At 43.6% G+C, this 25,661-nt stretch overlaps 1 protein-coding gene across 1 annotated transcript; it reads right to left on the bottom strand.

Moving 5' to 3' along the window:
- Window positions 1-420: 420 nt before the first annotated feature.
- Window positions 421-10,836, bottom strand: LOC146631346 (NLR family CARD domain-containing protein 3-like). Its single transcript, XM_085355266.1, has 7 exons — window positions 10,563-10,836; window positions 10,151-10,465; window positions 5,926-7,774; window positions 5,562-5,735; window positions 5,043-5,216; window positions 4,501-4,547; window positions 421-968 (listed from the first exon to the last, which is right to left on the bottom strand). Exons 1-7 carry the CDS (start codon window positions 10,834-10,836, stop codon window positions 421-423), a joined length of 3,381 nt encoding a protein of 1,126 aa, XP_085211392.1.
- Between the last annotated feature and the right edge of the window lie 14,825 nt (window positions 10,837-25,661).

The following is a 25,661-nucleotide window of genomic DNA, read 5'->3' as shown; positions in this document are numbered from 1 at the left end:
GTGAAAATAAAATAAACAATAAAAACAAAGATCAATCAAATAGACCAATTCAGCAAGGCTGGGATGGTCCATTTGGCAAAGTAAATCCGTTGGGCATCTTTCTTTGCCTTCAGACAATAATTTTGGGTTAGGGTTAGGGGTTAGGGGTTAGGTCGGTGGTGTTGCTCGTGAGCACAACGACCAGCTGTGTCCAGAAGATTTAAGTTATTTATGAACCCAGTGGGCTCGTTTCAGCGGCCTGACTTACAAAAACATAGAAACATAGCAAAACACACACAAGTTCAAAGACACGTCAGTGAGAAAGTACGATAACAAGAACACGCCTACATATTCAGCCACCCGGAGCATAAAGGCGCTGACTTCACGTCACAGTGAGTCAAACATCAAGTCGCTTTTCGACATAAGCCCAGACTCTCGTTTCTACGGAGAACTCAGAAACACAGAAGAACCGAACGACAATGTGCAGAACCCAAACCCAGGATAAAGGGGTTCAGTGAATGTGGTGTGGAAGGTGTGGAGGAGGGTCCTTGAGCCAGAGCAGATTCTGTAGAAGGACAGCGTGCCCGCAGGCCAGTCCACATACACTCCTGCTCTGTTAGAGACAGAGGAGAAGGAGGAGGAGGAGATGTCTTTCCCTGTGTTGTTGTGCCACACAGAGTAGTGATCAACATCAGAGCACATCAGACTCCACGACTGACCGTTGCATCCAAACTTGCAGTCGATACTGTCTCCTCTCCTTCTGATTCCTCTGTAACTGACTGCGATATCCACCACTCCTTTCCACTCCACCTCCCAGTAACAGCGACCAGTCACACCGTGCTTGCACAGCAGTTGAAGGCAGAAGTCAAACCTCTCTGCGTGCTGGGCGTAAGGCTCCTGCGTCGACAGTGCCGTCACTTTCCTGTTGTTGTCGGACAGCTTGAGGTTTCTGTTGGCTGTGCTTGTGTCCAGTGTGAGTTCGCAGAAATCTGAGAGAGCGGAGAAGAAACAGCAGCAGCGATTTGTCATATTTGCATGCTGAGTTAAGATGGCGCCGGTGTGCTTGACTTGCCATGTGTCTGTCTCGCCACTTTTTACCCTCCCTTTTCCCTTTACCTTCACTTATTGACCTCGGCACTGTGTTTTTTATTATTTTTTTTCTAGTCGTATGTTCATCTAGTGGTTGTGCACTGATTACATATGACAGGCAAACACTTTTAAATCTTCGTTCTTTCCATTTGTTTTGAGCCAACCCCTGCTGGAGTGTGGGCAGCGCTAATCTACCACAACTGGATTCGTCCTTCAGCTTCTCCTCCCTAATCTCCACAAGAAGCGCTACAGGAAGCGGGGAAGAAGGAGTGGCCGTCGCGTCCGTCTCAGGGCCTTTCTCAGAGCCAGAATTACGGACCATGTACATGCTCACCTGGACACGCCATCATTTTCTCCCTGGACTGCTCTGACGCTAAGTTGCTTAATCATTGCTGGATTTACCCAGTTGATCATCAAGCCTCCTCTGCCCGTTCTGCAACACGCTTTCCTGCTCGGATTTGGATAACGTTGCGCCAACGGGGATTTGTTGAAGCAATCTAAGCACATCGTGCTTCTAGAGGTGACTTACTACCCTGGCCACGGATTGCATTGCTTAATGTCAGGTCGCTGGTAAAAGACCTTTGTTTTAAATGCCTTTTCTCTACTAACAGCCTTGATGTTTTATTCCTTATGGAAACCTGGATTCGCCCTGGTGAGCTCATCCCTTTCTCTGAACTTCTTCCTTTGGACTGTGCCTATTTTAGTTCACCGACGCTTTCTGGTAGGGGAGGTGGTTTAGCCTCGGTTTTTATATATGACGTATATAATGTTTGGTAACCTTCCTCACCTAACTTTGCTAGCTTTGAAGCTCAGTTATTGGAGATGACTGCTTCCACGAGCACTCTGTGTGTGTTGGTCTACCGACCACCCAAATATGACGAGTGTTTCATCTCTTGGGTTCCGTTCTTTTTAAATATGACTCTGTTCTTATTCTTGGTGAACATACACATCTGTTGTAAGGATGGCCTGCTTGCTTAAGACTTTCTGGCTTTTATGGACTCTTTTAACCTCCTTCAGTGGGTAAATGAACCAACCCACGTTAAAGGCCATATTTTGGACTTGGTCTTTACGTATGGCCTGGATATCTGCATTAAGGATATAAATGGGATTTCAGATCATTTCCCAATTATTTTTGATATTGGCTTATCTGCCGTTGGACCGCAGTCTGTAGCTACTTCTCGTCTGCTACGTGTACTCAGCTCTGAAGCTGTGTTAAAGTTTGCTGTGTCTTTTTTTAGTTTTGGCATTCATGATACCTGACTGCTGCTCAGTTCGCTCATCTGATGGTTATGCTGATATTTTGTTATCATTATTTTCATCTACCCCTGATTTGGCTGTACCTGACGACTGTTCTCTCTGTTCGGTTGATGGTTGTGCTAATATCCCGTTATCTCTTTGTTTTTCTATTCCTGATTCTGTTGCTCCCACTAAAATGAAGCGCCCTAGAACCTACTCTCATTGCTGGCTTAACGATACTACGCGTGCCTTACGACATGTTTGTCGCCGTGATGAGAGAAAGTGGAAAAAAGATAAACTTCAGGTCTCTTATGATATGTTACAGACTAGCCGCTCACAGTTTCAAACTGCTAAAATGGCTAAGGCATCTTTTCTTTCCAAAGTCCTTCTGGCTTATGGTCACAACCCCCGTATGCCGTGCCCGTGTTACTTTCGACTCTGAAGCAGCTGGTCGATCAACTGAAAAACACCAATGCTGTCTTTGATATTCTCCCATCACGCATTGTTAAGGGCTGCTATGATGTAATTGGACCGAGCATTTTATTCTTAATGAATTTTTCTCTACTCTCTGGATCTGTCCCACTGGCCTTTAAGCATGCTGTAGTCCAGCCTATTCTGAAAAAAAAGAATCTTGATTGTTATGATCTCTTGAAGTATAGACCGATCTCTAAGCTTCCGTTTCTGTCCAAGATCCTGGAGCGACTAGTTCTTTCTCAGCTTCAGGCATATTTAGACACGAACAACATTGCAGAGAAATTTCAGTCTGCCTTTAAGCCGCGGCACAGCACTGAAACGGCCTTGCTTAGAGTTCTCAATGACCTTCTTGTAAGCACTGACTCTGGACGCTCTGTGGTCCTGGTTTTATTGGACCTTCCCTCTGCTTTTGATATGGTCGATCATAACATTCTTCTATTAAGACTTGAGCATACTGTGGGTAAAAGAGGCACTGCCCTTAACTGGTTTAAATTTTATCTCGCTGACAGGTCTTTTTCGGTTAATTTGGGCAACTTCTCATCTTCCTCAGTACCTTTACGCTGTGGTGTATATAATGAGAAGAGAGGCCCTGTTCTCTTCTCATTATATCTGCTCCCCCTTGGAGCAATTTTTGAGAAGTATAATATTGCCTTTCATTGCTATGCTGATGATATACAGATTTATTTTGAGATTACTGACGATCTTGCTATGTCTTTTCACTATTTTCCTGAATGCATGCGTGAGGTTAAAGGTTGGTTCAAGAGTAATTCTCTTGTCCTGAACGAAAAGAAAACGGAGATCGTGGTGTTCGATAGTAAAATCCCCCGCGACCAATTGTGTGCTGCTCTGATGCCTTTTGCTAGCTCCCCTTCTGATTATGCCAGTAATTTGGGCATATTACTGGATAGCTCGTTTAAATTTGACAAGCAAGTGTCTGCTGTTGTGAGGTCTACTTTTAATCAGCTGTGCCTCATTTCTAAGGCTAAGCACTATATTCCACACAATGACCTGGAAAAACGTATTTACGCATTCGTGACTTCCAGGTTGGACTACTGCAACTCTCTTTACATTGGCCTTTCCTCCTCCCTTCTCCTTAGATTGCAGACTGTCCAGAATGCGGCGGCACGCCTTTTGACGGGTAGCAGGAAATCTAAGTGCTCCTTTCAGAGCACTTAGATTTCCTGCTACCCAACTTCTTCTGGAGCAACCGTGTTCTCGGCTGAAGTCTCGGGGCGACCGTGTGTTTGCTGTAGCTGCCTCAGTCTATGGAACAATCTTCCTGCTGCTATGCCATTGTTTAAATCACGGTTAAAGACTTATTTATTTAATCTTGCTTTTCCATCTAGCTAATATTTGGTGTGTGTGTTGATACATTTTTATCTGTTATGCTTTGTTAAATACTTGTATGTATTATGATTGTCATGGTTTTATGTTTAATATGTGCCGGGTCCTTTCTCTTTCTCTTTTCCCTCCCATCTCCTTTTCCTATCTTATTTTGTCAAGCCCCTTGGTATACCCTTGGTTTTTTAGTGTGCTTTAGAAATAAATATTATTATTTGATTATTATTATCAGTTGATGCGACGTCTGCTGATTTATGAAAAGACTGAAGAAAAACATCACAATGATTCATTGTTCTGGCTCTTTAGTCAAATTCAGAATAACCTGCAGATTGAAGCTATAACATATGCTGACTTCATGAATCAAAGAGAACAAACACTCACATTTCTTCAAACCAGGTTTCAGCCTCTGCTCTCCACCATGCTCCAGCCTGGATGACAAACAAAGTCTGAATGACACTTCAGAAAGATTTTTTAATGAATCACGACCTTCAGTCATATCCACCACTGAGATGAGCTGTAATCTGTGCTGCACACACAGACAGTCATAACTCTGAAGTGTGTTTCTGTTTGTGGTGCATTCTAGTGTTGCATTGAAGATTTTGTGTAGTCCAAAAAAGTTGACGTCCACACTCAGCCTCACATTCATTGTCTGATGACGACATTCACTCCGAGTCAGGTGGGCCCTTGTATAAGACGCTTTTTAGACTTAACAAAGACACACTCGCCCAGATGTTACATTAAATGTTAACAAACAATGAATAAAGTCTCAGATCGTCTGATAACCAGACTAATTGAACATGGATTTGTCTTTAATCCAAGACTTCCCAAAGACTAAACCTTCAGTAGCTATTAGCAGCTGTGAACCAGCCAATCCCACCAGTGTGACACAAAAACACTGTGTGAGTCTCATTTTAATCTCTTGCCTGAGAATTTTAAGCTTCCAGTGTTGATGCTCCACTCCTGCAGAAAGCAGCTTGGTGGCGGTGTCCCCTGGATGGTTGTAGCTCAGGTCCAGCTCACTCAGATGGTAGGGGTTGGCTCTCAAAGCTGTGGCTAGAGAAGTACAGCCCTTCCCTGAGATCATACAGCCTGACAGGCTGAGTATGCACAGAGAGAGAGATATAAATCAGCTCGAGATGTTATTGGTATCTACTACCATACGAAATTTAAACATGATAACTTGAAAACTGTGGATGCTAGACTGTTAACAAGCAAACAAACTGAACTGATTATATGTGCCTTATCTTTGAGGGGAGAATGAACAAAGCCATGATGCTCTAACTGTCTGCATAATGTCGTCACTGGAATTTATATAGATTCATTTGCTGACACAGAAAAATAAGACAAAAAATGTAATGCTTTACGTTTAATTGAAATTTACAGGCAATGTTCTTTCGGTCCTTACACATGTGATTGTGGGGGGTTGAATGATCTGGACTTACTTGAGTTTCTCCAGTCTACAGCTTGGACTCCCCAGCCCAATAGACAACAGCTTCACTCCTGAATCGTGCAGGTCGTTGTTACTCAGGTCCAGTTCTCGCATGCTGGATGGCTCAGAGCTAAGAGCTGAGGATAGAGCTGAACAGCTTCTCTTTGACAGATTGCATGCACTCAGCCTGGAGGAGAGTTAGTGAAACAAAGTGATACTCTTTCACATGGAGCAAGAATAGCAACAACAACAACTATACAATTTTTTGTTTACTCGACTAAAATGATTCAGTAAGACAAATCAGTATGACACAGACTGAAAATGTTATTGGTTGACAAAACCCCTACATACGTATTACGTATTATCTGTCCACCTACAGAACTTTGCTGGCTTCTTTCGTTATTGGTAGCAGTCTCAGAAAAGCATCCTCTGAAGCAAAAACTGAGTATTTCTTCAGATCAAACACGCCCAAATCTTCTTCCGATGACAGCAAGATGAAGACCAGAGCTAACCACTGAGCAAGAGATAGTTTTTCTGTGGAGAGCCTTCCTGATCTCAGGGACTGTTGGATCTCCTCCACTAGAGAAGAATCATTTAGCTCATTCAGACAGTGGAACAGATTGATGCTTCTCTCTGGAGACAGATTCTCACTGAGCTTCTTCTTGATGTACTGGGCTGTTTTCTGATTGGCCAGTGGGTTACTGTCCGTCTTGATCAACAAGTTCTGTAGTTTCTCCTGGTTGGTCTGCAGTGAAAGACCCAGAAGGAAGCGAAGGAACAAATCCAGGCTTCCATTTGGACTCTTTAAGGCCCTGTCAATGGAAATCCTGTGGATCTTCTTCGAAGATGTTTTGCTAAAAAGGAGTCGAAGGTTTTTCAGAGACATTCGTGGTAAAGGCATCACATTTTTGTTGCTGTTTATTAGAGACATCTTCACATAAAAAGCAGCCAGAAAATCCTGAACACTCAGATGGACGAAGCTGAACATCTTGTCTTTCCCTTTCCTCCCTCGCTCCTCTTTAAAGATCTCTGTGGAAACTCCTCCACATGCTGAGACAAAGTCAATGCTGCTCTCTCTCAGATCCTTCTCATAGAAGATCAGGTTGCCCTTTTCCAGCTGCTCAAAGGCCAGTTTTGCTAATGACGTAATGTATTGAATGCTCTTCTCTGGGCCATACTTTTCTTTTGTCCGATCAATCTGAAACATCAGGAACTCTGCGTACATCTCAGTCAGAGTCTTGGGCAGTTCTCCTCCCTCTCTGGTTTTCAACACATCCTCCAGAACTGTTGCAGTGATCCAGCAGAAGACTGGGATGTTACACAGGATTAGGAGACTTCGTGATGTTTTGATGTGGGAGACAATCCTGTTGGCCTGTTCCTCATCTTTGAATCTCTTCCTGAAATACTCCTCCTTCCGGGGCTCAGTGAACCCTCTGACCTCTGTGATGCTGTTTATAAACTCTTGGGGGATCTGATTGGCTTCAGCAGGCCGTGTGGTTATCCAGATGCGAGCAGAGCATAACAGTTTTCCATTAATGAGTTTTCTTAGCAGGACATCTGTTACTGTTGCCTTTGTTACATCGACAGAGCGAATGTCTTCAGAATGAAGGTCGAGATGAAGGCGGCTCTCATCCAGCCCATCAAACACAAACAGAAGTTTGAATTTACTCTTGTCATAGTTGGTGATTCCTGATGACTGAACATCTGTAAAGATGTAATTAAGAGCCTCCTGTGGGATGCCTACAGTTTCTGGGATGCATTCATGAATGAGCTCTGCCAAACTGAACTTTTCTCCCTTCAGAGGATTCAGCTGACGGAAGGTGAAGGGGAAAATCAGATGCACATCTTGATTGGATCTTTTTTCAGCCCAGTCCAAAACAAACTTGTGAACAAGGAAAGTTTTTCCAATTCCTGCGATTCCATTGGTCATCACTGTTTTGATGGGTTTGGATTCTCCAGAAGGATGCTCAAACATGTCTGTGGGTTGAATTGATTTCTCTGCTTCTGCTGGCTTCCATGCCTTTTCTAACGTTCGGACCTCGTGCTGTGTGTGGAAATGTGCGCCACACCTGGCTGTGATGTACAGCTCTGTGTAGATATCAGCCAGATGCTGTGTGTCTTTTGCCCACTCTTCTTCTGCACCCAAAAATTTATCCTGGAAATTTGACTGAAGCATCTGCTGGTAAAATGTGATGGGATGTGGCTCTGGTACTGGAACCATCATATCTATGTCAAAAATGAAGGATAAAAAAACGAAAGTGTAAAGTGTATAATTAAGATATCGAGGATTATTCAGCCCCGAGCCCATATCAGGTTTACTGGCATAAATTACGATGTTTCAGCTGTTTGTAGTTATTATAATTTTATACATTTTAAAATATTCCTTAAACCAGTGATATAAAGACTAGTGCTAATGAAAGTATACAATGGTCTACTCTTTTGGTTTCAGATGGTAGTAGTTGTTACCAATATGGAGAAAAAAAAATTTTATATAACATTTTGAAAAAACTCTTATAACGTCATTTAAGTGATTTGGTTATGGCAAACAGCAGAAAATGTGTTCATACACTTAGGTTGATATGGGAGGTGAATAACTACAAATCATGTTTTCTTTGCTCAGTTTCCCATGTTGTTATCCTCCCATAAATGGCAGAAAAGAGTGAATAACTTCATTGTTTTAGCTAACTACAGAGACACTACTGCTGTGTTTACCAAGCTTTGAAGTGAAAGTTTCAGTTTAGAACTTTGACCTTTAGTTTAAATCTTCTCTAGTAAGCTATGTCCAAGGTAAACTGCAAGTATGCTAGGTAGTATATAGAATGATTAAAACACAATAGTCTAGTGAAATCTCCAACTAGGGCTGAGCGATATGACCTAAAATCCACATCATGGTATAATTTGAAGCATGTGCGGTAACAATATGTATCGCGATATATTCTTTTCTTCTGTATAACGTATTTTACACACTATAAGGCGCACTTAAAATCCTATAATTTTCTCAAAAATCGACATAGCGCCTTATGTATGAATTCTGGTTGTGCTTATTGACCTCAAACCGATTTTATGTGCTACACGGTGCTCAAAAATCTGTCAAAAATGTTTTAGTCTGACTTTGCTAAGCTACGAAGCCGCATCGCTTGATGGATTGTTGGAGCATTACAGCTGCCGTAGTCAGGAGTGTCACGGAGTAATCTGGGTCCTAAACTCTGTCAGGTTCAGGTCCCAAAGTCAAACGATCACTGTGGCGTCACTGAGAGTTAAAAACTGTCTAAATTATTTCATCTTTAATAAAATGATCAGCGTTGCTGCTTTACCAGGTGTAACAATTAAGTTTAACATCCAGGCATCCATGAAAACAGAATTTATTACATTTAACAGAGTTAGAAGGTAGCAGGAAGTTAGCTCCCTAGTTTCGCTAGTTACCTAAACATGATATAGCATGTTCAGACTGAGAGATTTCTAAAACAAATTCAAACGTACAGCTCTACTATCACTTCCAACATAAATGAAGATAGAAAACTAAACAGCAGTGACGTTTATAGGGTTACTGAAGTTGGGCTAGCTGGTATATAATGTTGTGCTACGTGATCGCTAGCAAAACAGCTACGTTAGCATAGCATTAGCACAGTGAAGCTGGAGGATGAGCGCTAACTTCTTTCCACTCAATAAAAGTTAACATGAGGGTTTCTGGTGGTTAGGGACAAATGCAATCACATGGCAGGATGCTGTAAACGGACCAAACCTCAGTCAGGAGAACAACTGAGATAATCCATCCACAATACGAGGTTAGTCATTAATATACTGCAACAACATGGGAATAGAGCAGCTGCAGAGAATTCAGCATTAATGAATCAATGGTATGGAAGTGGAGGAAGCGCAGTTTTTGGCTTTCCCCATATTCCAAAAGTGCTCCGTCTCTTTGCTATTACTGTCACCCGCCATAATTTCCAGTTTATGCTGTTTATGCTACTTTCTCTGTATCTATGAAGCGCCTTGAGGCGACTTTTGTTGTGATTTGGCGCTATATAAATAAAATTGAATTGAATTGAATTGTTTGCAGCCGCTGCAATGCTTTCGACCAAAACAGGCAGCTTGATGACACCATCAACATGCGCTATCGTAGTAGAGCGGTATAGTCAAAATGTCTGTGAAGGTTCTCAGTCATCCAGGTCATCGTAGTCAAAGGAGCTTGCAAAGAAAAGCGTCTGGGACCCACACCCAGTTTCCCACCTTGGCTCAGGCGATTAGAGGATCATCAGGGGGTCCTTTTGTCCCTCTGTGGGGGGAAACTCCCACTAGGTTTATATCTGGGACTCTCCACCATTTGACCTTAGAACTGAAGAAGCTTCTCGGATGAGAGGTGAAACGTCTTCAACCAACTTAAAGAAGTCCAGACGCTTTTCTTTGCAAGCTCCTTTGACTATAGTCAAAATCTCTACTGTTGGCCAAATTTATATCGTTTCTACCGCCCATCCCTATCTCCAACCTTTGTAAAGTTAAAATTCAGTAAAAGATTTGGATTAGAAATGCAACGACATCACAAATATTGAGTATTTGTTAATTAGCCAATCATCACGTTATCAAACCTGACAGTAGTTTTACCATCAGTCTCAGAAGTAGGAGCCTGAGTCTTAGAGGAGAAAAGTCCTTTCTTCTTTTTAGCCTTCCCAACACTGCCGTCATCTCCTTTCTTCTTCGTAGTCTTCCCACCATCTTCATTATCCGCTTCTTCCTTTGAAGTCTTCCCATCACTGTCATTGTCCCCTTTCTTCTTTGGGCTCTTCCCACCATCTTCATCATCTGCTTTTTTCTTCGAAGTCTTCCCATCATTGTTATCGTCATCTTTCTTCTTTGCGGTTTTCCCACCATCATTTTCATCCCCTTTCTTCTTTGAAGTCTTCCCACCATTGATGTGCACTGATAGACAAACAGACATTATGAGCATTAAAAGAATATAACCTGCACTTTGTTGAACCTTTTCAGACAGCAGTGTTTGTCTCTTCCTGTGACTGACCTTCGGTTGTTGGGCTGCTGACAGAAAAACTCTGCAGCAGGTCATTTCTGTTAATTCTCTCTAAAACCACCTTGGTCACCTCCAAAGCTCCTTGGAGTTCATAGGTTTGTATGATCAGGTCCACAGTTTCCAGTCGCTTTGACGTCTCCAGGCGGCTCTTTCTGATGGCAGGGCGCCCCCGAAGGACATCACCATGCTGCAGGAACCACTTGAATTTATCAAACTCTTCATCTCCCAAATCTTCCAGAGTGTTTAAGAGGTCCTCTGATGTCATCACGTCAGATAGTACTGCAGGCTCTTGTGGTACAACTGCTTTATTGGTCTCTGTTTACCTGTCAAACATGAAATCAGACTTTAAAATATCAGCTGTTCCCTTTATACAAATAAAGTTTATTAACAGGTTATTATGATTCTCTGTTTGTCTAAATTGAGATCAGTTCATGGAGCGCCTCGTTGGAAAATAATGCAAATACAGCATTAGAACTTTGTGGCTGGAAACATGGAATGAGATGTCTGATTGTCAATGATTGTCTGTAATTGTCAGTGATTGTCTGTAATTGTCTGAGTGTCAGTGTCAGTGACTGCCACTAACTGTCAGTGATTGTCTGTATTTGTCAGTGAGTGTTTGTCCATCAAAAGATGGCGCCAGTGTGTTCGGCAGCCCGTCTCCACTGCTCTCTGCTGCTTCTTACCTTTCTGCTAATATGCTATTCAGGTGGCTCTGCATTGCTAACTTATGACCGGCTTACTCTTCTAAGTCTCCGGCCACCCTATACTTACGGGTCATACTTCCATGGATCGGACCCGTGGTGGAATTTAGGAGATACCACTCTGCTGCGGACGGATCACCTCTCAGGAATGATCTCCGCTTCCTTTGCACAGGAGACGCTACAGGAAAAGGGGTAAACGGAGTGGTGTCCGTGTCCGCATTAAGGCTTACCTAAAGGCACGGCTGGCTTTGACGTCGATGTGGATGCTCTCCGCCTTCCCCCGACTTTCTGGGAGCACTTTACCTTTAGATTGTTTAGGCATCGATGGATTCGCTATGCTGAGTTGCAGGCCCGCCCTGTCGCCCCAGTGGTTTATTCGCCGGCTCCATGTTGGATTAAGCCTCCTAAAGGCGGCGTGTGTTATGGCAACCTATGCCGCCCGAGACGTGCTTCCAACTGCGACTCGGCGTCTTCGACTCGGATGGCGCTATTAAATGTTAGGTCGCTGACTAATAAGACTTTTATTGTGAGCTATTTTTTTACTGCTACAGGACTGGATTTACTATTCATGACGGAAACTTGGATTCGTCCCGGTGAGTCTTTCCCTTTCTCAGAGCTCCTTCCTCCGAATTGTGCCTTTTTTAGCTCACCGAGACCTTCGGGCAGGGGTGGAGGACTGGCAGTGGTCTTATCACTGGCGATTTTAACATTCACATTTGTTGTAAAGATGATGTGTTTGCCAAGGATTTTCTAGCCTTAGTTGACTCTTTTAATCTTATCCAGTGGGTTAATGCACCTACCCACCTTAAAGGACATACCCTTGATTTGATTTTTTCTTATAGACTGGACATTTGTATCAGGGACATCAGCAACATTGGAATCTCCGATCATTTCTCAGTCATCTTTGATGCTGAGTTATGCAAATTGGACCAGAGCTTTGAGGGTCCTCGACGTCTTGTGCGCATAATCAATCCTGGGACTGTGGCTGAATTTTTGGCTGCTTTCTCTAAATCTGTTCTCCCTGACTTTGATCGTTCTACACCCTCTTCAGTTGATGATTTTGCTAACTCCTTTCTCTCTACCTGCTCCTCTATACTGGACGTTGTGGCCTCTATGAAAGTAAAACAACCTAGAAGCTGCTCTCAGCCGTGGCTAAATGACTCTACGCGCTTTACGACGCGTTTGCCACCAAGCTGAGAGACGGTGGAAAAAAGATAGGCTCCAGGTGTCTTTTGATATCGTTCGCAGGACCCACCTGGAATTTCAGAAATCTGCTAAGTTGGCTAAAGCGGCTTTTCTGTCGGGTGTCATTGCGGATAATAGTCACAACCCACATATTTTATTTAAGACTTTTAACTCATTGTCCAACCCTTGTCCTGAAATGCCTAGATTGGCTTCCTTAGCCCGTTGTGAAAATCTTTTAACTCATTTTACAGGCAGAATCTTATCTCTAAGAGTCTCACACCCCCCTGTGATGAGTCAGGCCCCAGCATTACGATGCTCTTCTAACCTCAATCAGTTTGATCCAGTTTCGCTCCCTACTCTTAAGGGTATAACTGATCACCTAAAAACTCAAACGCTGCTCATGACATCCTTCCATCTCGCATTATTAAAGATGGGTTTAACATTATCGGGCCCTGTGTTTTATCATTAATTAACCTGTCACTGTTATAAACACGCTGTAGTGCAACCTATACTCAAAAAGAGCTCCCTTGATCAGAATGACCTCGCTAACTTTAGACCTATTTCCAAACTCCAGTTTCTGTCTAAAATCCTAGAGAAGATTGTTCACTCCCAACTTCAAACTTATTTGGTTGCAAATAATATCGGGGAAAATTTTCAGTCGGGGTTTAAGCCACACCATAGCACGGAAACTGCATTACTGAGAGTCTTTAATGATCTTCTCTCAATTGCTGACTCAGGGCGCCCTGTGGTGTTAATTTTGCTTGATTTGTCCTCTGCTTTTGATTTGGTGGACCATAATGTCCTTTTAATGAGGCTTGAGCATCTGGTGGGCATCACGGGCAGTGCCCTTAGCTGGTTTAAATCCTATCTCTCAGAAAGGTCCTTTTCTGTCACCATGGATACCTGCTCCTCCTCCATTGCCCCTGTTACCTCTGGTGTCCCCCAGGGGTCCGTGCTGGGTCCCATGCTGTTCTCTTTATACTTGTTACCCTTGGGCCGAATCTTTGATAAATACAATATTTCTTTCCACTTCTATGCGGATGACATTCAAATCTATTTTGAACTAGCTGAGGATGTCACGTCGTCGTTGCAACACTTCTCCGATTGTATGAATGAAGTTAAAATCTGGCTACTGAGCAATTCCCTCATTTTAAATGATAAGAAGACTGAAATTGTAGTCTTTGATACTCCCTCCTCTCGGGCTGAACTAATTGGTATTTTTGGGCCCTTTGCTGACTCCCTTTCTGACACTGTGAGGACCCTGGGTGTTGTCTTGGACAGTTCCTTCAAGTTGGACAAACGTGTCCTCTGTAGTTAAATCGAGTTCAATCAACTACGTCTAATCTCTAAGGCCAAGCCCTACATACCATGTAAGGACCTGGAGAAACGTATCCATGCCTTTGTTACATCCAGATTAGATTACTGTAATTCCCTTTACACTGGTCTCCATTCTGCCCTCGTTCACAAACTGCAGCTCGTTCAAAATGCGGCTGCGCGTCTCTTAACTGGAACTGGCAGGTTTGAGTCTATTACTCCAGCTCTTTCCGACCTGCACTGGCTCCCTATAAAACTTCGTATTGATTTTAAAATCTTATTGCTCACTTTTAAAATCATAAATAGCACCGCACCCAGCTATCTTAGGGATCTCCTCAGCTTTTATATCCCTGGGAGAGCGCTTAGATCAGGCCAAAGGCTCCTGGTCCGACCTAGATCTCGGCTCAAGACCAGAGGTGACCGCGCATTCGCCGCTGTCGCATCCTACCTCTGGAATAACCTCCCTCAAGGTGTCTGATTCAATTCAATCTTTTAAATCTTGATTAAAAACTTATTTGTTTAGCCTTGCTTTCCCGCCTCCTACAGCCCACATTTTTGGTGTACTGTAAGTTATCTTTTTCGCTTTATTAATATTTATAATGTTTTAACCTTCAGCCTTTCGGGTTGTGCCTACTATGCCTGGTGTATTATTGGTTAGTTATGTCACCCGGCTGTTAGTATATTTTATTTGTATTTTGTGTTTTGTATTTGTATTTATTATTGCTCTAACTCGTTCTGTGAAGCACTTTGGCATACCTGTGGTTTTTTAAATGTGCTACATAAATAGAATTGTATTGTATTGTCTGTGTCAGTGTCAGTGAGTGTCTGTAATTGTCAGTGAGTGTCTGTAATTGTCAGTGAGTGTCTGTAATTGTCAGTGAGTGTCAGTGATCCTTTTTCATGCTTCAGCTCAGTGCTAAAACGGAGCAGCTCTGGTGTCACTCATTGACGCAGTCTCTTTCCTCTGCCTCTCACTGATTGGTGCAGCTTTGTAAACTGCTTTCTTTCATGCACTTCACAAGAATAAAATGATCGTGAATTTCTTGCTTGGTAACTCATGTGTGCTGACAGTCTGATATCACACAGCACCACCCAGCAGCAGCGGCTCACCTGCAGAGCCGCACCCTGCCTGACCGTCAGAGCTGTCGAAGTTTCCAGAGTGGATTTGTGCTCAGTGAGCAGGTTTATGTTGAACTTGTGTGGCAGAAGTTAGAGCTGCTGTTATCCCCGGCAGCTTTATACATCTAAGGCAGCGGTCCCCAACCCCCGGGCCTCGGACCGGTACCGGTCCGTGAGTCGTTTGGTACCGGGCCGCGAGAGTTGAGGCTCAGGTGTGAAATGTAGTTTTCAGCGTTATTTTGTTATCGTTTTTATCGTTTCATTCCTGGGTCTTTTCCTGTGTGTTATGAATAAATCTTCTTTTTTTCGGTACCGGTACTAGTTTTATTTTGTTGTATTTATCCGCGACACATTAAAGGCCGGTCCGTGAAAATATTGTCGGGCATAAACCGGTCCGTGGCGCAAAAAAGGTTGGAGACCGCTGGTGTAAGGTATACAGAGACATGAAATAAAACCAATAAAACCACAAGAAATTCACAGTGAAACACAAAACTATGAGAAGGTAATAAAACTGTAAACCTTAACTGCAACCCTGATTCACTGTCTTTAATCTTTACCTTGAAATACCTCATGTCTGTGTTTACTTGGTCTGGCCCGTATATGATAAACCCTATATGAGAATGCTGACTTTAATCTATACAGATTCCCGGGAGATTATAGTTTACACAGAATGAGATTAAATTCCTGGTGGCAGTGTTTCACATGAATCATATACAAACTGTCTGAAAGCTTTTTTTTCCACAGCGAAGCAGATGATAGACCAAACATCCCTTTGCATTCTTTGCTGTTGTTTGGTGCTACAAAAGTTCATTACAACAACTGAATTATTCAGTCGAGAACTTCTTCAATCTTGTGGAACAGCACCAGTAACAGATGCAAGGTTTCACTGATGGTTACATTAAATCTAAAGATGCAGCAAACGAGCAGAAAAAGGTTTCCTGTAACCATACGTGCTGCAAAATAATGTCCAAGCATGACTCGATTTAAACTCTAATACAAGAAGATGATCGTCACAGGTACAGAGAGGAGCGCTCATCACAGCGCCGTGTCAAAGATGTCGTTTTTTACTGGGTTGGTGCAGCTTACATTGTTTTATGTGTGTAGACTTGTATATGCCTGATTATGTTATACTGAGCCATGTTGATTCATAAATGATTAAATAGCATTAATGAGGGTGGATTGAAAAAGTGTGGCCTCCATCCTACTGCTCTGCCTCAGTATTGTTTGATATATAAACTTTTTCATGTAGATGTTATTCGTCGTGAAATCCAGATTTATTTTAACTTGTGTGCAGAAAGCAGCTCTGGGACACACTGTTAATGCATCTGAAGTCTGCTGTAGTAAAACTGGAAACGAATGAAAGTGATGGTTACGCTCAGAGCCCGCTGTATGCAGACGAGTGCATACAGAGAGCGTCAGCAGCACTCGTGAACGCAGCCGTCTGCACTCACCTGTGTTTGCAGAAACACCTGACGGACGCATGCAGCTCGTCCTCTGCCTCCAGGTACGCTCGGTGCCGGGTGAGGTGTGGGCTGTTCTGAGGTCAGGCACTGCGATCTGTAAACTTCTTTCTCTGTGCGGCGCAGCGAGTCAAGTCAGCGGCGACGAGGGATTCTGGTCATTCTGCGTTCCTGAGAAAGGTGCGCTCAGGTAAACGTCCCTCTGAAGGCTGAGAGGTTGTTATGAGCTGAAAGTCTGCTGACACATTTCATATGAAAAACGTTGGAAGGATTTGGATCTGGGCTCCGCCTCTCTCTGCACTGTCCTTAGACACATTCAGGCAGGTGTGTTCGTCAGGTAGATAAGGTTACCTGCAGCCTCACTTCCACAGAACTGCATCACCCCTACAGCCTCTGGCATTCCTTTAATATATAACATATCTGGCTGCAGCTACGGGTGTGCATACAGGGGCCTGAAATGTTTCCACAGCCAAAGAGCCAATCAAAGCTCAGGACTGAGAGAAAGCAAGTTGGTTTCCTGTCAAATTCTCCACACAGGTCAGAAACTTTTATCCAGAGTGGCTGATGGGAGCAGATCCTTCGCCTCCATCAGGTGCCAAATATTTCACCATCGCCTTTTATTAAAGAATAATCCCTCTGATCGGTTATCATCAGCACGACAGCACACGGGACTCAAACACTCCCACTAACAAACGTTAATGTGTGAGTCAGTGCAGCATCACCAACTGTGATTATTTGATCTGTCAATCGATTTCTGCGTCACCCCCTCTGATGCATGTTGATCTGATAAACGGCTTAGTTTCATCCCGCGCTCCTTGTTCCAACAAAACAGGAAACAAGCTTATATATGCATTTGCCCTGGAAGTCTGTCCACTCAAACCCAAAGGGGACGCATTTGTGTCACATAATGAGCAACTGCAACCACTAAAGGAGCGAGATAAGTACAGCCCGCAGTGAAAACTGCCAACAGCCTGGAGCAAAGTTTCAGGAGAAGGTGCCAAACCTGCAACGACTGTGTTAAACTCAAACATTTTCCTGGGAATCAGCCGGGCAAGACTGGACCCGTCTGTCTAGATCCTGGGGTGGCAGCGGGGCAGGAGACGTTTGTCCTCAAACCTGCCGATCAGGTGGTTAGACAGAAGATTTGTAGGCTCTTGTATTTCTGCAGGTAATACAGGAACAACAGGACTGCTGTCAGTGTTTGAAATGTGGCACACAGAGGGCAGCAGCCGTCTCAGCTCATTAGAAAACAAACTTCCAGTTTAGGTGAAAGTTTCTCTTCGTCCTGGGAATTATTACTCTGCTGTCATTCAGCAGCTTTCCCAGAAATTATAACAGTTCCCCCCTCCAGGGGCGGGGGCACCTAGACCCGGTTTGTAGAGTACGCTTGGGGAGTGTGATCGTGTGTACAACGTCTCTTTATGTCTGTCTCCACGTTGGTTGAGTGTGGAGTAAGTGCATATGAGAGCATGAGGGTGGGAATGGATGTTTGTATCTGTGTGTGCCTGTATGTCTGTGTCTATATGTCAGGTTGGGTGTCAGGCGCCACCTCTCTGGGGACATCTCAGGCCCTCCAAGGTTTGGAGGCCTATCTCCCCCCACCACCACTTTCCCTGCCAGTGGCGGACCCCCTCAGACATCGGTGCGTTGGTGGTTCTTTGTGTCCGGGGATGGGCGTCCAGGTACACACCGGCTCACTCCTTGGCGGCCGCTTATCGGGGCCTGGAGCCTGGGGCTCGCTCGGGCCACTTCGGAGGTGGGGTGCCCCCGGCCTCTCGGCCTGGGGCTCGGTCACTCAGGCGCAGCTGGCTGCCGGCGGAGCTCACGGGCGCGTCACTGCAACTCCCCCTGGCTTCTGCTCCGCGGCTGCTGAGTGAGCCCTCATCTGGGACTCTCCTCAGCTCTTTCTGGGACAGTGGCGCGGCTGCCCCTCTGTTGGTCTTCCTTGGTCTCTTGTGTTCTGGGGGCCTCTGGATGTCTGGAGTTTTGATCTCCTCCATACCTGCTTCATACCCTGGAGGACGGGGCTGTGGCCCCCCCACACCCTCTAGCAGATTATTACATGAAGGAACCTTTTAAAAAAAACAAAAAACAAGCGCGTCCATGCTCACAGGTGTACACACGGGTGATCACACCCACAAACTACACCCTTTTTGGCTCCTACCTCAAAGCACACTGTGTTCTGTTGATCTTATGTGCTGCACAATAATGTTTAACATTTAGTATTTACTGTCATATTCCCATATATCATTGTGATGTTGTTTATTCTATTACTCTTGTTCTCTTCTGCTTGTTTTCTTTTTTCTTTCTCAGCAGGTGATCCAGGTGATTGATATGTGCATTTTTTTTTCTCTGCCCGTTCTGTTGGTTTTTGTCTTTTGCCCTTCTCCCCCGTCCCTCTTCTCAGCTGTTTCTCTTTCCCTCTTTCTTTCTCCCCTTCTTTCCCCCAGTCAAGTCTGTCCCGTATTCAGTAAGTGAAAATAAAATAAACAATAAAAGGTGAATCAAATGGACCATTACGGCAAGGCTGGGATGGTCAGTTTGGTAAAGTAAATCCGTTGGGCATCTTTCTTTGCCTTTAGACAACAATTCTGATGGCAAAAGAGCCAAACGGGACAGGCAAAAAAAAAAAAAAAAAAAAATCTAAAAAAAAAAAATCTAAAAAAAAAAAAAAAAAAAAAGAAATTATAACAAACATGTCCCGGGATGAAAGTCGGGATGGTTTCCAATTAGGGCTGGGTATCGTCACTGATTTCTAGAATCGATTCAATTCCGATTCACAAGGTCCCGAATCGATTCGATCCACGATTCGATTTAATTCGATTCGATTCGATTCGATTCGATTTAAATCTGGGAAATTTTGACAGTCAGAAATATTATAATTCAGATCAGTATATTTACATATTTTTTATCAATAAAAAGGAAGCTGACACAAGACTTTATCACAGGTGTGAGCGTCACAGCAGAGGCCTTTGTGTCAAAGTAGCTGAAGATAAAACAGAAAAACATGAAGGTGATTTTTCCTGGCCTGGATTTTATACAAATATTCTGCAGTACATCAAAAACGAAAGAAAACCTTGAATCAACACATGAACGTTACCTCTGAGTTGCAGCGGTTTTATTAGAGACACAACGTTTTGCATTTTCCATAATTTTAGAAAGTTTAAATTTGTTCAGTATTGAACGGCAGAAATTAGGTTTTCTTTTCGGAAGTATGTAAAAGGGAAAAAAACAGCGGCCGACAGGCTGTAAGCAACAGTAGACTTGTGCGTAACAAGCAAGCGAATAATGAAGAAAGGGAAACTGTTCTTGAAGTACAGAGAGAGAGAGAGAGAGGGAGAGAGAGAGCTGTGCATCGCGGTGGAAGCAAAACAGCAAAAGTCAGAGTGAATCCATGACGATGTTTATGTGAAGCGTAGTTTGGATCTTCTTTTGCTGCTGGTTCAGTCAATAGTGTTTGGAGAGAGATCAAACTAACAGCTTTAGAATCAGCGCATAAATGGCGTGAACACAAAGCGCCGACCCACCGAAACATCAGGATCAGCGAGCTGTCGGCTTTCAGCCCCGACCGTGAGAAAGGCGACATCTCACTGATTCTGATCCGCGGGTCGCGCTGTGTGTTTAAGTCTATGTGCAGAAGCCGTGTTCCTGCTCTCATTTACTGTCTTAACTGTTTGGTGGTTCTTGAAATTTTGTGAGGTTTCACCAGAGATTCTGGCATTTCGGGCAAAATAAATTTATATTTAAAAAATCGATTCAGGATTTTAATGAATCGATTTCACGTTATCCAAGCCAGAATCGATTTTAATCGATGAATCGATTATAAAAACCCACCCCTATTTCCAATGTTGTTCCTGTTTCGAAGACAAACTTTTAAACTCCATCACGTTTAAAGCTGGTGGAGTTTAGTGCTCTAGGTGTTTGAGATGAATACCTGCAGCTGTGGATCTCAGGTGAGCTCAGACTGATGATGATGATGAAGCACCTGACAGGTCTCCAGAGTCTGCTGTGTTTGTGCACAGTCGCGTGCACGTGTGCGCTCACTCTGATCTTCTGTCAAGGAGTGCCAGCATCCTGCTGTGCTCCCTCTGTGGCTGATAAACCTGGGAGCGCATCGTGTCTAAAACAGCTGACGTGGATCAGTTCCAGCTGTACAGGGTCGTCACTGTTCACGGTTGGTGTTCAGAACTTTGGAACACCATCCAGAGAGATGTGATCGTGGAGTAGGAAACACTGGTGTGGCCGTTTCATGGACTGAACAGGCAGAGTGTTATCACTGGCAGGTCAGTGCATAATCAAAGACCTGAGTCGTTATGGGCACAGTTAAATCGAGTGGCTCATTTTGTTCTTCTTTTCAGTTTTATGGAGGAGCATGGTGTATGAGATTCACTTCATGAGCTCCACTTACTTTGTCTTCATTGTTTATATTTGCCCCGTATCCAAACAGCTGCCAGCAGAATAACCGTGGAGGAGGGCAAACCCGTCTGCAGCTGTGCAGGGGGGCATTGTTTTTTTTATGTGGTAGAAATCTGCTGCAAGGACCGAGCGGTGCCATCTAAGGACTGGATGCCACTGGAGGTGCCTAGAAAGGACGTTCTCAATCTGAAGGCCACCTGTTCCCTTGGAGGGTGGTAGGATGCAACGATTTGCAATTTTTTTGGATTAACGTTTTTTCTGCAATCTCAAGACGCTTTATGTTGTTACTTTTTTCCTTTTTGGGTCAGATCTGATTCCACTTAACACAAAAAACTGATGCATCTAAAAGCAAAACTGTGACCAAAGACAATCCAAATAACTTGAACACTTACTAAGAACCCTGAATACTAAGTGCACTGAACTGAAATGGACAGCCTACCTGATACATTTATGGACACTTTAAGTGATATGTTGTACATTGTTGAGATTTACATGTTTGAAATGATTTAAATGTTTTGTTCATGTCTATGTTTTGGACCATTTAAAGGTTGAATACACTCAAATCACTTTTCTCCCTTTAAGTTGTTGTCAGTGTCTCATTCTGAGTGGAGGGATATTCCTTCTTTAAGGTGAGTTACCACTGCCAGTCTCCTTACGATCCTACCTGAACCCAACGAGTAGATTCTCAAATATTGACTTTGTATGACAGATTACTGTGGATTCGACTGATTTTGGACTACTCAGTTAAAAAGGGTGACACATAACCCAAATATGATTAAAGGGCTAATGTAATTGAATTTGGTCATTCCTTATAATTATTGTACACTTGTAGAAAAATAACCTGACAAGCAAAAAGTCTTGGGGCAAATGAACATCTGTTAAAAGGTCAAAGCAAAAATGAATCCTCCAATCACAACATAGGAAGGTGAATATGAAGTATACAGTAAATTCAGCTTGATCTCCAAATGACCACAAACTGTTTGGATGCCTGGGTCGTTGACCCCGGGTTTTTGAGTTTATTATATTATTTATCATTTCCAGTCTTTGGTTTCTTTGTTAGAGTTCTTTCTTATGGTTTATGTCTCTGTGTAATCCTTAGTTGCTGTCTCCCCTGTCGGCTATATCCCCGTGTCTGCCCTGGTCTCACGTCTCTGTTCCCTCTGTTGCAGTGCCTGCTTGTGAGTCTGTCTGTAAGTTCAGTCTGTGTTATGTTTCCTGTTTTACTTTGAAAGTCCGTGTCTCATGTAAATGTGTCTGGTTTTGCTTCCTTTGTCTCGTTAGGCCTGATTTGCCCCAGCTGTTTCCCTCCCTGATTGCTCCCTCTGTGTATTTAAGCCCTGTGTTTCAGTTTGTTGGTGTTGTGATCTACCCTCATCTTGCTGTGTGTTCTGTCTGCGTAGGTGTATTTTGTATTCTCAGTTTTGTTACCCTTTTGAGTTCAGCATTAAAGCTGTTTTGAGTTCACTTTGCGTCTCCGAGTGTCTGCACATTGGGTCCTCCTACTACTACTCCTGCCTGCACACAGCCGTCACATAACACTAGTGATGGGCAGAAGAAGCTTTCTGAAGCTTGTATTGAAAAACGGTTCATTACTCGAAGCTTTTCAACACAGTCCTCTCTGGTGACATCTGGTGGCCAAAAATATGAAGAGCAGCTCGAATCCACAAAATAAAACCAACTGCTTCATTAAGATTGCTCACTCTACAGAGTGGAGTTCTGTCTGATATTGGGCCGCTGTTGTGTTGCTTTGAACGTGTATTTTTTGGTGGTTAAAAAAATGTGTTTTATTTGTTTAATAAATAATTTTGACCAGTAAACTCTCCTTGTTTAAACATGCACCATGGTGTGGTCTTTCTTTGCTTGTGACTTCTTGATGTTGGTACATAAAATAATTGAAAAATACCACGCTACATATAACATACATATAATAATGTACAATACATTATGGAGTATGCTCTGAGGTCTTGCCTCCATGCACTAATGCAATTAATCGCTAGACGGGTGTATTTATAAATAATATTATATTAGGGAATTTTTCCTATTTATATTTTTGGACCTGGGGGTAGAATTGATTGTGAAATGGAAAAGGAAAATGCTTATGAACTTCGAAATTAAAAACATGATGCATTTAAGGTAACCCTTTTTCTTTTTTTTTAAGAAGAGAACTTGTTCCACTGTGCGATGGCCGAACCTGTTCCTTTTCATGGAGATAATTTCTCCTGCTTAAGGAAAATCCCTTCACATGGAACAGAGACAATTACAATATTATTATTATTATCATTATTATAACCACATCATCACATGTCTGTTTCTCACAGCAAGATCAACGTCAGACTCCGCCCTCTGCTGGTGAGCTGCAGGAACTACAATATTATTAACCCTTAAATAAATACTGTTAGACTTTTATCTGTTGGCCTCGGTCAGATTAAAATATAACAGCTGTGTACATATATGTTATTACTGGATTGCCAACCTTCCAATTAGGATATGACCTGCTCCACCCCCTGAGCTACAGCCGCGGAGGCCGGAGGACCAGACGTGGTTAATCTACATCAGTTCCTGCAGACAGAGGCAGATGAAATCATTGCTGGTGACAGCATGAAGCTGTCTCTGTTTCAGCACAAAGTCAGCTGGGTCCAAAAGCAGATGTTAAAAAGCAAATAACTGATGTTACCTTTTACAGTAAAGTGCTCATGACGCTAGCCCGAGTCTGACAGGAAGCAGGTGGAGGGCTCACAGCAGATTGTTGGATTGTTGATTACCTGACAGGAAGACCACAATATGTACGTCTCCCACAGTGTGTGTCTGACAAGGTGATCAGCAACACAGGGGCACCACAGGGGACTGTCCTCTCCCCCTTCCTCTTCACCCTCTACACCACAGACTTCAGCCACTGCACAGAGACCTGCCATCTTCAGAAGTTTTCTGATGACTCTGCGGTGGTTGGATGCATCAGCAGGGATGATGAGACAGAGTACCGGGCTGTGGTCGACTCCTTTGTCACGTGGTGTGAGCAGAATCATCTGCAGCTCAACGTGGCAAAGACCAAGGAACTGATCGTGGACTTCAGGAAGACCAGGAAACACTTGACCCCTGTTTCAATCCAGGGGGTCAGTGTTGACATTGTGGAGGACTATAAATACCTTGGAGTACACATTGACAATAAACTGGACTGGGCTAAAAACACCACAGCACTTTACAGGAAGGGCCAGAGTCGTCTCTATTTTTCGAGGCGACTGAGGTCCTTCAACATCTGCCAGAAAATGCTGAGGATTTTCTATGAGTCTGTGGTGGCCAGTGCGATCCTCTATGCTGTTGCATGCTGGGGGAGCAGGCTGAGGGTCGCAGATGCCAACAGACTTAATAAACTGATCCGTAAGGCCAGCAATGTTGTGGGGATGGAGCTGGACTCCCTCAAGGTGGTGTCGGAGAGGCGGATGCTGTCCAAGATAAAGACAATGTTGGATAACACCTCCCACCCACTCCATGACATGTTGGTCAGTCACAGGAGCTCGTTCAGTGAGAGACTGAGATTACCGAAAAGCACCACTGAACGACACAGGAAATCATTCCTGCCTGTGGCTCCCTGTACAACTCCTCCACCTAACACACTGTTTACTGCAACAGCTACACCCTTCTTGCACATGTTCTTTTTCAGCTATTTATTAATAAGTGACTTTTATGTATATATATGGTTGTATATATGGTGCTATTCTTAGTTAGTGTCTTGTCTGTCTCTGTTAATGCTTGTTTGTAATGGAGCACTGTAACGAAAAGTAATTTCCCCCAGGGATCAATAAAGTTTTCTGATTGTGATTAAAGCCTACCCCCACCACACAAACGAAGCTGCCAAGATAAATGATTTCAGAACCTTTCCCAGCTTTGACATGACCTTTGACCTCTACACACACTGACTCCTTTTATATATTAAAAATGTGGTTGCACAGGCGGAGAGCACACTGATGTCAGTACTCTGTGCAGCGCTCCAGAGGACGCGGCGTCCATGCCTGGGCGGGTCTGACCTCAGATCAGTTTTAAGAGAGGTCTGTTTACACCCGACCATGTGACCCACCTGCTGACAGCTCACCTGATAAATGTTCCTCCTGCTGTTTCTTTAAAGTTGCTGCCATCAAAATGAAATGAAACAGGAAAATGTATAAATATTCGATATGATTTCAGTGTTCTGTGAATCAAACATCACATATCATGAGATTTGTGAGTCTTTGCATTCTGCTTTATTTACACTGCGTCCTGACACCCTGACAGCCAAACACTGAGAGAGTGGGCTTTTTGGAGTTTTCTCACATTATTTTCAGGTGTGCAGAGACACGGTACCTCCCAGATACCTGTCAGCTGTGGCTCTGCTGAGCAGGTTCAGTCCAAACACGAATCCTGAACGTCAGAGCTGGTCAGCAGACAGAACGGCCAGGGGCGCCTCCAGAATGTTTTCATAGGGGTGGCCACTAAAAATATTGGAGTGACACCAAAAACAGAATTTCTTTTTATCAAGCTGTTGTCAAATATAGGTTACCTGGAAAACATGGCAAAAGAGAGAGAGAGAAAAGAATGAGGTGCTTGTTACTAAAGTTATATCACTGAAAACAGAGAAGATTTGAAATCCAGACGAATCTGTTCTGTCCCAACCATCGCTGTTACGATTCTCAGCACAGCTGAGCAGAAGCAGGTTAAGAGCAGTGTGGGAGACGCCAGTGTGGAGCTGGGCTGAGTATACGAACACTTCAGCCTCCTTTTATCCAAGTGTCGGGTTTATTTCATGCCAGACCCCGGGGCCCACACCAGCTCGAATTTAATGGTTGAGACGCTTTTCCCGTCTCGAATAATTAGACACACGTGTGCTTTAAATCACTGAGGAGGGACTTTAGAAAGGTGCATTC

Source organism: Diplotaxodon limnothrissa, linkage group LG6 (genome assembly GCF_057381915.1).
Source record: "Diplotaxodon limnothrissa isolate DT_005_m linkage group LG6, D_limnothrissa_male_GT1.1, whole genome shotgun sequence".
In the NCBI taxonomy this organism is placed as follows: domain Eukaryota; kingdom Metazoa; phylum Chordata; class Actinopteri; order Cichliformes; family Cichlidae; genus Diplotaxodon; species Diplotaxodon limnothrissa.
This window is presented reverse-complemented; position numbering and strand designations above follow the sequence as displayed.

Coding starts and splice junctions, on each gene's coding strand:
- LOC146631346 (XM_085355266.1), bottom strand. CDS start 10,836: ATGACATCAGAGGACCTCTTAAACACTCTGGAAGATTTGGGAGATGAA. Junction 5,736..5,925: donor AAAGAAGCCAGCAAAGTTCT/GTAGGTGGACAG, acceptor ACTCTCCTCCAG/GCTGAGTGCATGCAATCTGT. Junction 4,548..5,042: donor TGGAAGCTTAAAATTCTCAG/GCAAGAGATTAA, acceptor TTTGTCATCCAG/GCTGGAGCATGGTGGAGAGC.